General features: G+C 43.7%; 1 protein-coding gene across 2 annotated transcripts; it reads right to left on the bottom strand.

Moving 5' to 3' along the window:
* Positions 1-1,132: 1,132 nt before the first annotated feature.
* sdc4 (syndecan 4) lies at positions 1,133-14,957 on the bottom strand. 2 transcript variants are annotated; one of them, XM_088937610.1, is made up of 5 exons: positions 14,725-14,957; positions 5,221-5,401; positions 5,071-5,105; positions 4,614-4,806; positions 1,133-3,866 (listed from the first exon to the last, which is right to left on the bottom strand). In XM_088937610.1, the coding sequence occupies exons 1-5, from the start codon at positions 14,779-14,781 to the stop codon at positions 3,715-3,717; spliced, it is 618 nt and encodes a 205-aa protein (XP_088793736.1). In that variant the 5' UTR covers positions 14,782-14,957; the 3' UTR covers positions 1,133-3,714. The 2 variants fall into 2 exon arrangements, with proteins under 2 accessions (XP_088793736.1, XP_088793737.1); XM_088937611.1 differs by having other exon boundaries at positions 5,221-5,398; positions 14,725-14,936.
* Between the last annotated feature and the right edge of the window lie 957 nt (positions 14,958-15,914).

Raw genomic sequence — 15,914 nt, 5'->3', positions numbered from 1 at the left:
ATGGAAACTGTGCACTCTTACAAGAAGTTACTTCACAGCCCTACAGTTGCAAAGGGGATTTCTGTGGTTTCCTTTCTCTACAGCGTATAAAAGTTGGATTAATAGTTACTGGAAATCATATTTCACAATTCAGAAACTGACAAGAAGGAACTACTTTAAAGACTTGACAAGTGTCACAGAATCAGAAACTCTTTGTCCTTTGAATTTTAATGGTTTATCTGCTGGGCTGCTGTAACACCTCAATTTCCCTTCGGGACCAATAAAGTCTTATCTATCTAAAGCAACATCTTGAATATCTGTTATTACAGCGGAGCATTTTACAGGCTCAATCTGTGAGCAAAGTACCTTACCCAAGGGAACAATACCATACCCACAAAGGATGTGAACTTGCAAATGTCCAGTAAGGAGTTCAGAGCCCTAACCACTCCACCACACTGCCACTTGTAGAAGTAAAACTTTGTGCCTGCAGCCAGAATTTTTGTCTTCATTATCTTGTCAGTTCTTATCTTTTTATTGGCTTCAAAGAAATTTAAATTAGAGCCAAGACCTGAATCAGCATGTTTGTTTAGATCAGAACAACTGGATATCAGCACAAAATTCCCTCACTCTAGTCCTAGCTGGGGGTTTCTGCAGAACACCAAGACACAGCTCACGGTAGTTCATGCAGCAATAAGGTAGAACGCAAAGCCACCCCATTCCACTCATCTTCCCAGCACTCTAAATTCCATTATTTTGATGCCACTTTCGATCAGGATCATTCAGTAGGTCTGTGCTTCTGACACAGGCTGGTTGGTCCTTTGCATTTGTGCGTTTTATCAAATTTCACAACTCCGATGAAGCGGCAGTAAACGCGTACAGTATGAAATCCGAGTTGTGGCAGGAGTCCGAGTTTTCCTTGAACTGCTCTCCTCACTCAAACAGTGCCGCAAAGGCAGCTGAACACACCTTCGTTAGGCACTTGGCTACAGTGTGTCTAATACATAATTTTGTGTTTTCAACTATATACCTGGAATGTTAATAATGAGAAAACCATTTATTAATTTAAATAAATGTAATGTTATAACATTAGCTTGACCAGAACAAGCCTGGTATTGGAAGACTCATTAAGCAACTTCATTGGACACTTTAGGAGTTCAGTAAACACTTTTTAATGAATTCAGTAACAGAAAACAGAACAATATAAATTCAATATGTACAGAACAGAAGCCAGACCAATCTTGTCTCAAAACACTCAAGCTTACCAAGAAGGTAATAAGACTACCTTCACATCAACACTGCAGAAACAAACATAACATGATTTACAGCAACAAATGGGCTTTTGAAGATGACAACATTCAGTTTGAACTGAACAGATCATCCCTTTTCTGATTTTAGTATATTATGCCCTACCTGGAAACTGCATTAAAACAAAGTTTGCATCAAGAGTCCTTGTCTCTCACATCTCACTTACCCCAGCACTCCACCTTTAAAGCACTTGAACCCCAGAAAGACTGCTTTCCAAGCTCTGTGGGCAAACTTCCTGCAAAAGTTCAGCTGGGCTGGACAGGTTAAATGATGGGGGGATTGTCATCTACCCCCATTAAGAGGCTTAACCTCAGACCCTGCCCACACAAATCAGTATCACAGACTTCTGCACTGGGAAAACGAAAGAGACATGAGAAGCAGCAGTGTCAAAGAGCTATGAGGGGAGAGGAGAGACATCCATGTGGCACTGTCTAAAGAAGAGTCCAAGCTGGTGCACATCATTAGCTGACAATCCTGCTCCTGGAGGCCTGGTTTCCATGGGCTTTCAGTCCACTTTAGCTCTTAAGCTCAGTCAGTTAATTACTGCCTTAATGGGACTAATTGCACAGCTTTCGCAGGCTCTTCAGGTGCTGCCTCTTTGAAGAGATCAAGAAAAGCCCATATCCACTGGTCCTCAACGGGCAGGATTGCCCACATCTGCACAGCTCTATAGACCCTCCACAGGGTGTAGCCATAGAGCACCACAGCACCCACACACCTCTGGGGGCATGAGCTCATGGTAACATGCAGTACTGTTAACTAATGTCAGCACCACCAGCAGGCTTTGAAATGGCTGTAGTATCCTGCAAGCAAGACTATACAGAGGCTAGTGCATATAGTCATAAGTACCCTTATAGAGAGGTGAGGAGAACGTGCTGAATTAGGTTTTTAAACCATATCAGTTGATTGCAAGACTCAAGTTAGTTTATTGAAGACTTGTGAATGGAAGATGAAAGATCCATCCTTTCCCAGAAAATACAATCAGATTTCCAGACTGAAGGTACCAAGTTAACTATTGTATAACGATCTGCATGAAAATAAATTGCATTACCGAGGAGGAATGTTGCCGATACAAAAAGTGACACCAAGAGAACGGAAGACTTCTTACAGAACTTCTTAGCTTATCAACTGCATGTGCTGCCGTTGAGACATGAGGTTTTTTTTCCAAAAAGGTGCTGAACAATAATCCAGGTTATACAGCTTTCTGAGGGACTTCTAGAATGTAAACGGCAGCAATCTACCTGGATAGGGTTAAGTTAAGTAGAAAAGGCTTGCAAAATCAGGTCCACTTTTGCACCTCAAATCCCAGAGCAATCAGAACCTGCAATTTGAAATCAATGCTTCATTGACCTCATCATCCAATGAAAAGTGATTCACATCATTTTGTCTGAAGAGAAGCAGCAGATTTGCCATACAGGTGACGCATGGCTATTTTCAGAAGTAGCCCTGAAGATAGTTTTATTCCTTCTACAAAACATAAATATATACTGCTTACAATGGCTAAAAGAAATAGAAACTCTTACAATATAAAACTTGTTATAAAACTATGCTTCTGAATTAAAAATCTTCAACTACATTATATAAAAATTTAACACATATACAACAGCTTAAAGAGGGAAAAGTCCCAACCTGAAAAAGGCAATAAAATATCTGATAGTTAAATTAATACAAAATTATTTCAGAAATTTCTACAAACCTAGCAAAACAATTTACTGGCAACTAGCACTTGTAGTAAAATACACTAGAGTACTCCTAGAATGTCTCCTCAGAGCTCAAACTCGGAGATGTTCTCCATTTCACAGGGGTTTAAAAAAAATCAAGCTATTAATTTTGCATATTTTGGCATCTGAGCATTTGGTAAAAGGTTGAGATGACAGCCAAGTAGAGAAATCGAGGGTTAACTGAAAAACAGCAGTTTACTCAACCCTGGATGTTTTAAGATTTTATTTCTGATTAACATATTCGTCACCTTCTATAGCACCAGGATGGACTGCAGTCTATGATGGAAAAACTGTGAAGTTAGCGAGTGCCAGCGTTTTGGTCTATAAATTCGTACCATAGTACTCCACAATCTCTGAAGATCTTACTGCATCATGTAGTGTCGATAAACAGGCGGGGGAGGGGAGAGGGCTGGGCTGAGACACACAGACCAAGTGTCTGCACCCCCAACCACATAGCACATTTTAGGGCAAGTGGAGTAACGGTCTATAAAAGCATTTTAATAGTGCACTGGATTTGGCAAATATTTCCAGTGGAGAACATTTTTTTCGGTCACTTTAGTTTGAAGATTAAAAAAAAAGTCAAAAGTGTTTTGTCACACAGTCTTTTTCCTGGATAAAAAGAGCAGTCAGCTCTGACCAATGTTGCTTAGGCATGTAAGTAGCAGAAGGTCTTTGTTTCAGAGGCACCATTGTGAGAGTTTAAAGGCATTTATGCGTAAATCTCAGCAGTGGGAGCCTTCTTGTAGATGGGCTTCTTGCCCAAGTCGTAGCTCCCCTCGTCCTTCTTCTTCATACGGTAGATGAGCAGGAGGATGAGGAGGATGGCAAAGAGCAGCCCCACTGCTCCTCCAGCGATCAGAGCTGAAAGACAAAGGAGTTTTAGGACGACAGTTCGTTCAAGTTTTATCAAAAAGTTGAATTGGACTAAAATATGCTTCTTGGAAGGAAATGCAGAAAAAAAACCTGTACATTATCTCTGTATTGTTCTGCAAGGGGGGGGGGGGGCACGGTGGTGCAGCGCAACACTGAGACCCTGGGGTTAACTCCAGATCTAGAGGGTTATCTGCAAAGAGCTTGAAATGTTCTTCCTGCATTCACATGGGTTTCCTCTCACAATCCAAAGACATACTAGTGTAAGTTAATATGCTTTTGGGGAAATTAGCCCTGGTGTGATTGTGTATGCCTTTCTGCCCTGTAGTTTGTTCCCTGCCTTGCACCTGTGCTTGCCAGGATAGGCTCTGGCTTCCCCGTGACCCTAAATTGGATGCAATGCAGAATTTATACGATACTCCCTACATACTTTCGAACCTGCAAGCTGTCACAGTGGAACCACTGCTTTAGAAGAATTCCACAGAACATAACAGGTCTTCAGTATCCAAGTCATAATCCCTTCTCTTCACCCAGGTGAAGACGTCACCTGATTAAAGTTTAGATGGACCAACTTATCTTTTCTACCCACAAAGTCATTGGTTGCCCATTGGGAGATGTAGAAAACCTGTTGGATACCAGACCCTGAGGTCTAGGTTTGGGAACCCCTGCCCTAAACCATTCCATCTTCAGAGCATCACTTGCGTTGAAAGTGCTACAAACAATCAGGTGTGACCTTACCTGCAAGGACTTCAGTTTTGTTGAAAATGCTCTCTTCTGCAGCATGGGACATCAGCACATTGGTGTTGACATCTTCTGGTCTCATCCTTCCATGTCCAACCTCATTCTGTGCCACAATGTCATTCTCATTAACAGTGTCCTTAGGCTGGTCGGGTTTGCTCTGGTCAGGAATCCCGTTGTCAGTGATGTCAGGCTGAGGAAAGGGAGAAGAGAGTCAACTATATCACTAGGCGGACCAGATTACTTTGCCTTAGTGCAACAGCTCTTCTTCCCTTTCATTATAACAAAACATTGTTCCGACTGCAGATTAAAAAATTCCATAAAAATTTAACCTGTAACCCAACGGTTTCACAAAAAAATCCAATACTGTGTTTAGTAAACATTAGGCACAGCACAGACTGTTGAACATTTCCCAAGTGGGAAATTTAAGAGAAAAATACCATTCAAGTCCTCTTACCTTGGATGGGCTACTGCCATGGAGCTCTGGGAAATCTGGCAAGATCAAAAGAAAACAGTTAGCTTACAAAACATTAGAAGACCACTGCAATTTGAGGAGGCAGTGCTGTAGTACTGTAGGACCACAGATGAGAAGGGGAAGGATATTTACCTTTATCCCCAGATCCTGAGAAATCTTCATCATCATCATCATCGTCGTCGTAGGATTCCAGGTCATCCTCAGCCTGAAAGGCAAAGTCTGAGCTGTTGGGCAAGTCTCCAGAAGCCAGGTCTTCCAAAGACTCTTCCGTTGGTTGGCCAGAGGGCACCCAGGTTTCTGTCTCCCTCGCCTGCTGATCACAAAAACACAAAATCTACAGTTCAGGGAACAACGGAGTACGAGCTGTAAAAATTAAACAAAAATATCACAATGCTACAAGAGCACAACAATTATGCATTCCATTATAGTTGTAAGACAGGCTTCCATCTGTACCTGCTCATCTTTAATCATCTTTACAGAGCTAGAGTCAATCTCCCACTGCAATTCTGGTACCATCCTGAGGATATGTGAGGGGGAATGTTGGCCAGCAGCTATATCACCCTGCAGCTATATCACCCTGCAGCCATCCTGAAGCTCAGCAGGTGTGAGCCTGGTCTGTACCTGAAAGGGAGACCTCCTAAGAAAGTTAAGGCTGCAGCTGGCAGAGGCATTAGTGGGGCCAGCAGGGTGTGCTCACCCTGCAGTCTGTGTGGATCCTAATGCCATCTTTTGGACTAGATGTAAAGCCAAGGTCCTGACGCTCAGTGGTCATTAAAAAAAAATACCAAGGCTATTTCTCAAAAAAATGCAGGGGTTTTACATTGTCCTTTACCACTCATAGCCTCCTAATATCCATGAATAGATGAAACTGAATTGGCTTCATCATTCTGCTCTCCTGCCCACTAATAGGTGATGTGTGGTGAGAATACTGGTGCACTCTGGCTGCTGTCACATCATTTAGGTGCGGCTGCAAATTGGTAGCGGTGGAGGAGAGTCCCTATTACCTGTAAAGCACTTTAAATTAGATGTCCAGAAAAGCACTATAAATGTAAGGAATTATTATAGTAATAAGTTCTATCAACAGGTAGTTACAGACCAGCCTCCCCTACCAGGAGCCCTAGTCCTATTTACTAAAGTTTACAACTTCCCTTTGGCTAGAGGGAGGAGTGGGGTCTACAGGGGTCACTCAAGGACAGGAAGTTAATCAGAGTGACCTTTGCGATCAGCAGATCTGCTCAGTGGGTTATTGTTCACATGGGACAGGAAATTGAGGAATGCAGGCAGACCAGCTTGGCCAACCAATTAAGACTCTTAATTTACAGTTGGGGTGCATGTTGGTCAGCTGGACACATTCATTCTTACAGCAAGATTGCAGCTGCTGCAAGTTGCCATTTAACAGGCAAAAAATGGGTAGGTTGTGATCAAGCCCCAGACAATGCATCCTTATTCTTCTGAATGAACGGGAAAGTTATACAGTTAAGCCAGTGTTCGAGAAGACTGACAAACAGGCAGTCATATCACCTTTAATTTTCAGTCTTTCAGTGAAGGATTTTGCCATTGATCATTTCCATACTACTTTGATTGCTTCCATTAGTTGAAAAGGAACAGACTGTGCTCCTTCTGCAGTGATCAGGACAGGAAGGGGGGTAGAACTCTTTGGGCTTCACTGCTTGAACATGTTGACCGACTCAGAAAATTAGCATCCTCTTGAAGAGTGAAAAAAAGGGAATGAGGTGCAGCCAATCGTGTCTGGAGCCGTTACACCAGATCCTGTCATGTAGCTCTCAGACTAAAGGCAAAGACTACAGCAGGGATTTTCCAAATGTCCTGTGGAAAGAACCCTGTAAAGGTTTTTTTTTTAAATAATTTGCCTATCCCTTCTAGAAAAACACTTCGTGTAAAACTAGGATAGTGTTGATTAAAGACCCTAGTCACACTAATCACATTAAAATGCTTAATAGGTTTACAGCTGGTAGAATGTTATCTGCAAACACCGTGAATGAGATTAAACGTGTCAAAGCTACATTGTTCAAAACTAAACTTAAAAAAAGCCACAGGGGGGTGGCAGGCAGTAGTTTGGCATTCCAAAGGTACAGCAAACCAGAACAAGTTTGGGTTAAGCTGCTTCCTTACGCAGTTGTCAGATCACAGTGCTTTAGCACCGATTACCAAAGCAAGATACAAGCTTCCCTTAAACAGCAGCTGCTCTGGCTGTGCAAATATGTTCACATCTCCACTTAAACAAGCAGGTATGCATGGTTCAGTGTCCAACTCCAGCATGGTGAACATTTTAACCAGTTTTTTTAATTGCATCCATCCTGAACTATTACAGAGCTGGCTTCCATTTATTCCTTACAACTTAAAATTTTAAATTCTTCTAGTCCAAGTAGCCCCAAGTCACCCTTGATTTAAATGAGTCTGCAAAGCCTTGAGCATGCAACATGAATCCTACATCACACAACTTATTTACAGAGAAGCAGCTTCCTTAACTAGAATTCAAAACCAGTTTCACTTAATTGTTAAACGAGCCTTGGATGGGCTTGCTTCCTGCAGCTCTCTAGCTGGCACTGCTGTAAGACTTTTACTCCAATTCTTCCTCCTCTTCTTGGTCTAGAATACATGTACAATACATGGGTCACGGAGGTTTTCTGTAGTGTAAGCACATTCCCCCTCCATCAGTACATACAATAACAGCTCTCCCCAGGGCTAGAGCAGCTGAACACACATCTGGAGCTCCATTCCTGCTTTGATTCTTCTTCTGTTACAGAAGACATCCTGTTTCTGCAGGCTGGGACCAGTCAGACTCATTACTACAAACTTAACAGGCACTTCATCTACTTTTAGGAAGTTCAATTCCAAATCAATGCTTTTTCACCCGTACAGCTTTTAAATCAAGTTGCAACAAGAAACATCTGGGATGAGATTTCCCTGGAGACATCAGCAGACAAAAACACCCTCTTCATTAAGAGGGTAAGAGGCTTTATCACGCTTTGGTAAAGAGTGAAAAGCTTTTATCAGATCTGTATGCAAATAGCTCTAGCTGCACTTTCATTAAAGCATGAAGCAACTTCCAAAACGCATAGCTCCCCTAACACAGCCCCACTTCAGGAGATAAAGGCCAGCAGCAAACAGACCCAGAACATTTGCAGAAGGCAGAAGATGGCCAAGGCAGTACATTAAACTGAGCAAGAGGTGAAGAAAATCCTTCAACAAGTGTTTTGCATTAATTTAAGAGTTTTAACCTTTCATAGTTTAAAACTGCTCACAATGACATTGTTTACAGTCATTTAATAAGGACCTTTCATTTCCGTTTAATGAGTCTGTGGTTTTCCTTTAGAAACTCCACATCGCACAACTCGCCCACAGCAGACTTCCCCCTCCTCCGCGTTCCACATCTGACTTCAAGTCTTGTCCCGCCAGTGCAGTGAAACTCTACACCAACACACCACCCTGCTCAATGCTCATGTATCTTCACTCAACATTTCACATGAACAGGATTTTATTTAGATAAAGCAATGAGAGCAAGCAGCAGGAATTTCCAGAGGGCAACACCTAAGAACAACCCTAGTGCTTCACCAGGTTCGACAATGACAGCAGCAGAAAGATTTTCCTCACGTAAGTAAAATAAGTATTAATCCCGAAGGGAAATTGAGGAAACATCAACACAGAGATTAAAGTTCAAACTAGTACAATTCCTTTGACAAATGTCTACAACACCACTGTTGCATCTAAAAAAGCAGGACAAGTAATGTCCCTTTAAACATTTTTAAATTGAATCCATGTTCCTTTTTATAGAAAATCCAGTAAGTTGGAAATCTGGGAATTTCAATGACTCTTAATGTCTGTGGGCTCCTTTAAATCAAGGACAAGGTACCCTTCTGGTGAAACAGATACTTTGGACTCCACCGAAAGCCACCTGCAATGTAAACAGAGGAAAAGTTTGCCAAGCAAGGGCTCACAGTTTCGAATGGTCGAGGTGCCACACCAAGCCACTCTCTCCTCACACAGCTTGCATGCATTGGTACTGCTTAGTGGTGCTTTTAAATTATTCCAGTACTAACCATCATTTTAGAGTGAGCGAAAGGTGGGCAGGAGACTGAATAAGTTAAACAAATGGAGTTTAGGAAAAGCTTGAGGTGGCTTTCATGCAGCCCCTGTGGGGATAATGCACAGCATTACAATCCCTTACAAGTCCAGCGAAAGTCTGGTCTACATATTTACGCAACAAACATGCAATAGCGCTTATTTATACCAAAAGCGCTTTTCTTGGTGTAATTTCCTCTTTAAACTTCTTGATTAAAAGAGTACCAGCTGTAAAGGACTTTCCTCATGATAAAAAAAAACACAGAAACCCCCTGCCCAAAGACTTGCCACACATTACAGAAATCCTTGTAGAGGTATTTAGCCTCAAGTGCCTCCAAGGTTAAAAGCCTGATGGGAGGCTTATACACACATTGTTGGCAATGGTCAGAGTTAATGCAACAATCAACTCTGTAGTCTTTATCCTTGGTACTGAAAAACCATGTGCATCTTAACTGCAAACAAATTACCATAAGCTCAGCCCTGCCTGGTCCACTTCTGGGGTTTAACACCACAGGGACAAAACAAATCCCTCCCATCTGTCAGCAAAATCCAGAGCATCTGTTTCCTTGGGATAATTACCCTTCGCTCCCATTTTTGTACACCCCTAGTGGTATCACTCGGAATCCTTACAAGATGAAAACCACAAACCCCAAAACATCATGCTGATCTGCCAGATTTTAACACCCATCTAGGGTACATTGCCTAGGAATGAGCCAGACCCGTAACCTATGATCACTGGGTTTTCCAGGTCTTACTACGTTACAACTGCATGCACCTCTCCCCCCTGCTGTCACTAGAACCAATCAGATTTATCACGCACTTCATCACCCTGGCTCTCCCCACAGGATGGAGCTTTCAGCTCAGCCTTTCAATCTTCTTCTGCAGTATAAGCCAGAGGGCCAAGATTCTCCCAGTCTGTGCTCCGCTATTTATAGCATCATGTTTCAGTGTCTTAATGTGAATGGATCCTTTGTGTTGCTTGTTGCAGCACTTCACAGAACCTTTGTCACTCCCAAGTACGAATGTATACATGTATTTTGGAAAAAGATCTAATAACTCCAGAGATTAAGACAGGGAGAGAAAATACCACATAAAAGGCCAGTTCCTTACACAAGACTGCTCTAAACGTAGCAGGTCCTGGCGCTGTAGGTGCTAATGTCCAGTGGGGTTGCAAGGTTTTAAATCTGAGGTTTGGCCTCCCCTGAAAAGCACTGTACTAAAATGATTAACTTGGTCTTCTAGCCTTAAGCTCTCTAAATTCTTTGAAAACACCTGCATTTCTTACTGACATCCTTTATGACAGAAGCAGCAGGTTGAAAATTCCAGATCTAGCCACAACCATCCAACACCTCCAAGATTCTTCAATAATCCCAACAACCTAGACTATCCATTTTCTAAGAGCTTCTTCCAATCAGGGTTGCGGGGGAGTCGAAGATTATACCAGTAAGCAGCAATCGCAAGGTGGGATACACCTCGGACCCCCAGCACCAGTCCCTCACAGGCATGCAACCATGCCAGGGCCAAATAACCTACCGGTATATATTTAGGCAGTGTGAGTAAATTGAAATACCCAGATGAAACCCACATATTCTCCATCGTCATTCGATCTCCACACAGAATTGAACCCAGGGACCAGTGCCGAGAGACAGCAATGCTAACCACTGCACTGTGCTGCCCAGAAGCCAGGACCACAGGAGAAAAGCAAAACCCGTCAGTCTTATTGCCTTATATTTGTTTTAAACCATGTTGAAAGCAGTTTGTATAATGAACTATTTGGCAGTACTTGTGTGGCTACAAAGGCAGGGTAAAGCCTCCAGTTTTACAGACCTTGATGCAGGTGCAGTGTTTAATGGAGCCCTAAACAGAGAGGGCTGGGGAGCGATGCGTTGGCAAGTTATCTTTAGTTTGGATCAGATTTATAAAAAGAGTCAACAAACAGGCTAAAACCTAAAGTTCACTGGAATCTGACTTATTTAGTGATTATGGTTAAGGGGGATGTTTATTTTCCCTTTAAACCCTTTCAAAATAATGTTGAATAATATGCCTTAAATCTTTACAAAGAACATGCTTTGCTCCCGTTCTTACTAGTAAGAACTGGAAACTCACTTCCCCTCTGTGAGTAACTCATCAATGGGCAACTTGGGAAAAAATTCTCTGTAGCCTCCCACGGTTTGCCTTTCTGTCTTTGACATTTTCACAGTATAGTGTAGTTCACACCTCTCCTGAACTGCCGGGGGAGGGGGGGGGGGGGGGTCAAAGTCGATGCCGAAAAATATCATAGCCAGCAAACCATGAGCAGCTCACAGCAGACTTGTGAGAAGAGGTTAGGAACAGGGTAAATGTCACTGCTGCACAACCCAATCTAGACTAAGCACATTGTGATAATTTAACTTCCTACGTGCATGAATCTTCAAATCAAACCGTAGACAAGCACTCAAACCAGTGATTAATGCTCTAAAACATGAAGAGGGTGCAATCTCATCTAAGTCTGTCATTTCTAGAGTGACCGAGCACCAAAAGCCACATACACAAATGTTAACATAGCTACACACTCACATTTAAAAGGCTGCCTGCAACCTATACTAATGGCACAAAGACCACTGCATTTGTATAATCAAAATCGGGTGTCGGCAATGTCGTCTTGGCAAACCAAAAATACATAAATTCTCTGCTTTATTAGACTGCCCTTTGAACAAAACACTCTCCCACTGCCAGCATTCCAGTCTCCAAAGGGATTTTATAGCCCAGTGGACAGCAATGCTCTAACCATTATTACATCCTGGTGAAAGTATTTATCATGTTCCCTTCACAGCCTTTCACTGGCATTGAATTAAGCCCAGCAAGCAAAAAGACAGCCTCATTCTAGTGCAAATGATGATCTGCGCTTTATTCCAAAAGGAACTGCATTCCACCAGGCATCTGGCAAATAGCGCAGAGCCTACCGATAGCAACAGTCAACAGCTGAGCAGTCGGAGCAGGAGAAAGGACAGGAGGCATCCCGTAGGGTTTGGATGTCAGCAGAAACAGCCACAACAAATAGACGTTGCTCACAACTATTAATCTGCAGAAACATCTTTTGGGTTTCACATGAGAAAACTCGAGCAAGAAGAGAAAGGAGGGGGAAGTTGTGCTTCTGGGAAGAATCTGAAATTATACACGTCCAGAACCAGCCCGGCCTTCCGTCCCGTCTGCAACGTAGGGGGTAAGGGCACTGGAAGTGAACATGTGGGCTTGGGAGTTTCCGAAATCTACAGGACAACTTTAAGAAGTAATCCAGAATCTGGTAGCTTATGCCACAATCAAACTGTTCCAGAAAAGCTTCAAATTCTTAAGCCAAAAAGAAAGAAAAAAAACATTTGTATCCAAGCCCAACTCCAATCCGTTAGCTGAGAAAGAGGCTAATGAAAAGGCTATGACCATTTAAATCCGTCCAAGTGTGCGAAATCCCAAAAGAGGTCCGGTCAAGGTCAGGAGAGGTCAAATTCCACAGGAGCACATAAAAACACAGAAAGGAAGGAAAGGGAGCAGCTTCTGCATGGTGCTGAGGAATGTTACAGACTATTCTTGGCTCGGTGGTCCTGGAAAACTCAGTGAATCCAAACCACCACAGTGCTTTTGATGTTCAAACAAAAATATCCCCCCCCCCCCCCCCAAGGCCTTTCCAGACTACAATCAGACTTATTTAAATAAGATCTACCTTCTGTACAGCTCAGGGATTACACAGCTACTGGACCCGCAGTAACCATCTGCTTAACATAGCGCACATCATGCAACATGTTATCCAGTTTCCTCAGAACTATAACCAGTGACTTATTGCCTGCAGCACAAAAAGCCAGGGGATTGAGCACTGCATAGCAGCCGGAAGTGAAGAGAGTTAAACCCAGAGCTGAAAGCAAGGTCACTAGCCAGATAAGCCCTTTGTATTGAGTAGCAGATTACTAGACCCCATCTGCAAAGTGCCTCTATACAAGGGCAAGGTGTACAATGTTTGCCACCCTGCCCTGCTTTTGTCCTTGGGCAGGCATTCCCAGTCACACTCTCCAGCTGGCCTGCAGGTTCTCCCATCACACCACACAATCCTCATGATCCCACAGAGCAGATCCCTTCCAGCCCGCCATACAAACGACATTCCAAGGTGCTGCACACCCTGGCAGGCAGCTGCATATCAGTCTATGGCCAATGCATTTCAGGACATTTCCTTAGTGACCACACAGGTCATTAAGTCCACCAGAACCCACCCCGCCATCCTGAGCACACACGGTCTGACCCACAGAGCACCAGGTGTAAGGAGCCACTGTCCCCAGAGACGTACTGCAGAAGGGCTGAGCTCCCAGGTGTGTGCATGGGCCACATGAAGACAGCCTCCAAAGAGTGGTGCTGTTATAAATACGATCCATGGATTGAGGGGGATAGGAAAACACAGGTGGGATCACCAAAACTACCCCAGGCTAGGTTAGCAAAGTAAACCTGAGGTGAAGAACTAGGATGTTCAGCATCCCATCAGAACTCTGAATATCTTATGCATTTTATATGTAGTATATACACACAGTTATTCTTGCCTAACTAGTCTCACAGATTGCCCTCTTATGAGTATGAAAGCATCCCTCCTGGGATCCATAAATCAGGAAACTCTCCCTTTTAAGGATTTGGCATCAAGTTTCACAACAGTTACAAGGATTGGAATTTTTTTTAAATGGGCATACTTGTCATTTCAAAACACTGCGTGCTTTAACTTAAACAGAGAGCTGTCCGGCACCTCCGATGCGGTGGTCAACACTCAACCAGGAGGTGACGCTAATGCACCCTTCCCAACCCCGCGGACAGAACGGGACCAGTTTGTAGCCAAACTGATCACGCATGACGGCCAGCTCGCAGCTGCCTAATCAAATACAACACGCCAGCAATTAAAGACACAGCAATACAAGATCTCTCAATCTCACAGCAAGAACAAGGCGGGGGGGCAATGGCGTTTCTGCCGCATCAGCTGGAAGGAGGTGTCGGGGAACTTCCAGCAGGCGCCGAGACGAAACTTGTGGTTCCTGGTACCGCAGCGGAGCGGTATGGGACATTACAGATGCCCTGAGGTTTCGGATTTCCACACATAACCGCTAAGGCATTAAAAGCGTTTATGATCAACACATCTAAAGCTCTCCATTTGTCTTCATTCTACTTCACACTTCTAAGAACCAGCTGAGGGCTTCCCCATTACTTTAATTTTCTCTACTGTTTACCGTCACCTAGGGCTCTAGTCACATACCGGACCTGCCTGCGGTCACAAGACTGCCGCTCTTTAACCAACAGTTTCGCAACAGCCGCACGCCAATACCGAAGCTTTTCAAGGACTGTGTAAACTGGGACTTTGGAAATCGAAATTCCAATCAGGACACAATACCAAAACACATATGTACATATATTCGCTCGCTAAGAAACCGCTGGGAGAAACAAGTGAAACCCGCTCGAAGACGAAAATATCAAGCCTCCCACCACATCAACTCAAACACGAGCCGGCGGAGAGCTCCGGGTCACCTGCGAGCACACACGCACTGTACTTACCGACTCGGCGCGCACCGAAGCGGCCAGGAACAGCAGGGCCAGACAAAAGCAACGCATCTTCCCCGGGTTGATCGACACAGAAACGGGAACTCGAAACGTGTGGTGCGAGCAGAACGCGTGTGTTCAGGTCCGTGAGTGTATCCCTAGCGCTGCGGACTCCCGGTAGTGCTCCTGCAACAGGACCTGCTCAGCTCTGCAGTGTACTCACGGGCGGCGCAACACGCGCTTCCGTCTTAAAGAGCCACCGCGGGGCGCCCCGCCCCGCCCCCCAGCACAGCCAATCAGCGGCAGTCCGAAGTGAGTTTTACCGTACTGTGCAGAGCAAATGCGCATCAACACCGGTCAGGCTGTAGAAGAGCTCTGTATTTGTGAATGATAAAAATCAGTTCTTAAACCTGTCAGCAAAAGTTTCGAACATTAACTATTAACTATGAATTCTCAGGCCACTCCAGGTGAAATTTGCCATATAATGAACAGTGTTTGGTAAATAGATATACCGAAAATGAAAACGACATGGCCGTACTTTCCAAACATAATCGGTTTGTTTGGTTTCCTTGCGTCATTGTTATTTACGTAAAAGCGCTTTCAGTTCCTGAAGTGTGGAAAAAAAACAAGGCTCATAAATATGTGAGATTAATCAAACAGGATCTTAAACAAATGCTGAAAAATTAAGTTATTCTTACAGAGTTACCCATGGCTTTATTTAAACAATCCCTAAATTATGTGAAACAAGATTTTAATGTACTTTGATACAGTATCAGTACGCCTGTTCTTTTAATAATTATTAAATTATGTATATATTAGCAAAGGCAACAAAAAATAATAGTTCCAAAAATGTCACTAAAATACCAATGGATTTCGTTAATATTTAAAACCTGCGACTGTTATTCTGCGGCACAATTCAAACACCCGCCTGAGGTTTGTCTGGTTTTTAGCAATTATCCTGTAACGTCGCAACAGACCCGTTCGAAAGAGTAGGAAAAAGTAGGTTGGAAAGACCCCCTTCCTGATTTCCGTTTCGCTTTTCTCTGCCCTGCTGAGAAAACCCGATCACGTCAGCGCCTCATGGTTTCTGGAACGCCGGGACGTCACGGCGCTTTCCGGTAAGGGGCAGGGGAAGCACCGAGCTGTGACTGGGACCGCGGCTGCGGGTCTGGGTCCGGCTGCAGGCTGGAGTACGTGTCCGCGGT

Source organism: Atractosteus spatula, chromosome 19, assembly GCF_055471065.1.
Source record: "Atractosteus spatula isolate fAtrSpa1 chromosome 19, fAtrSpa1.hap1, whole genome shotgun sequence".
NCBI classification, from domain to species: Eukaryota; Metazoa; Chordata; class Actinopteri; order Semionotiformes; family Lepisosteidae; genus Atractosteus; species Atractosteus spatula.
This window is presented reverse-complemented; position numbering and strand designations above follow the sequence as displayed.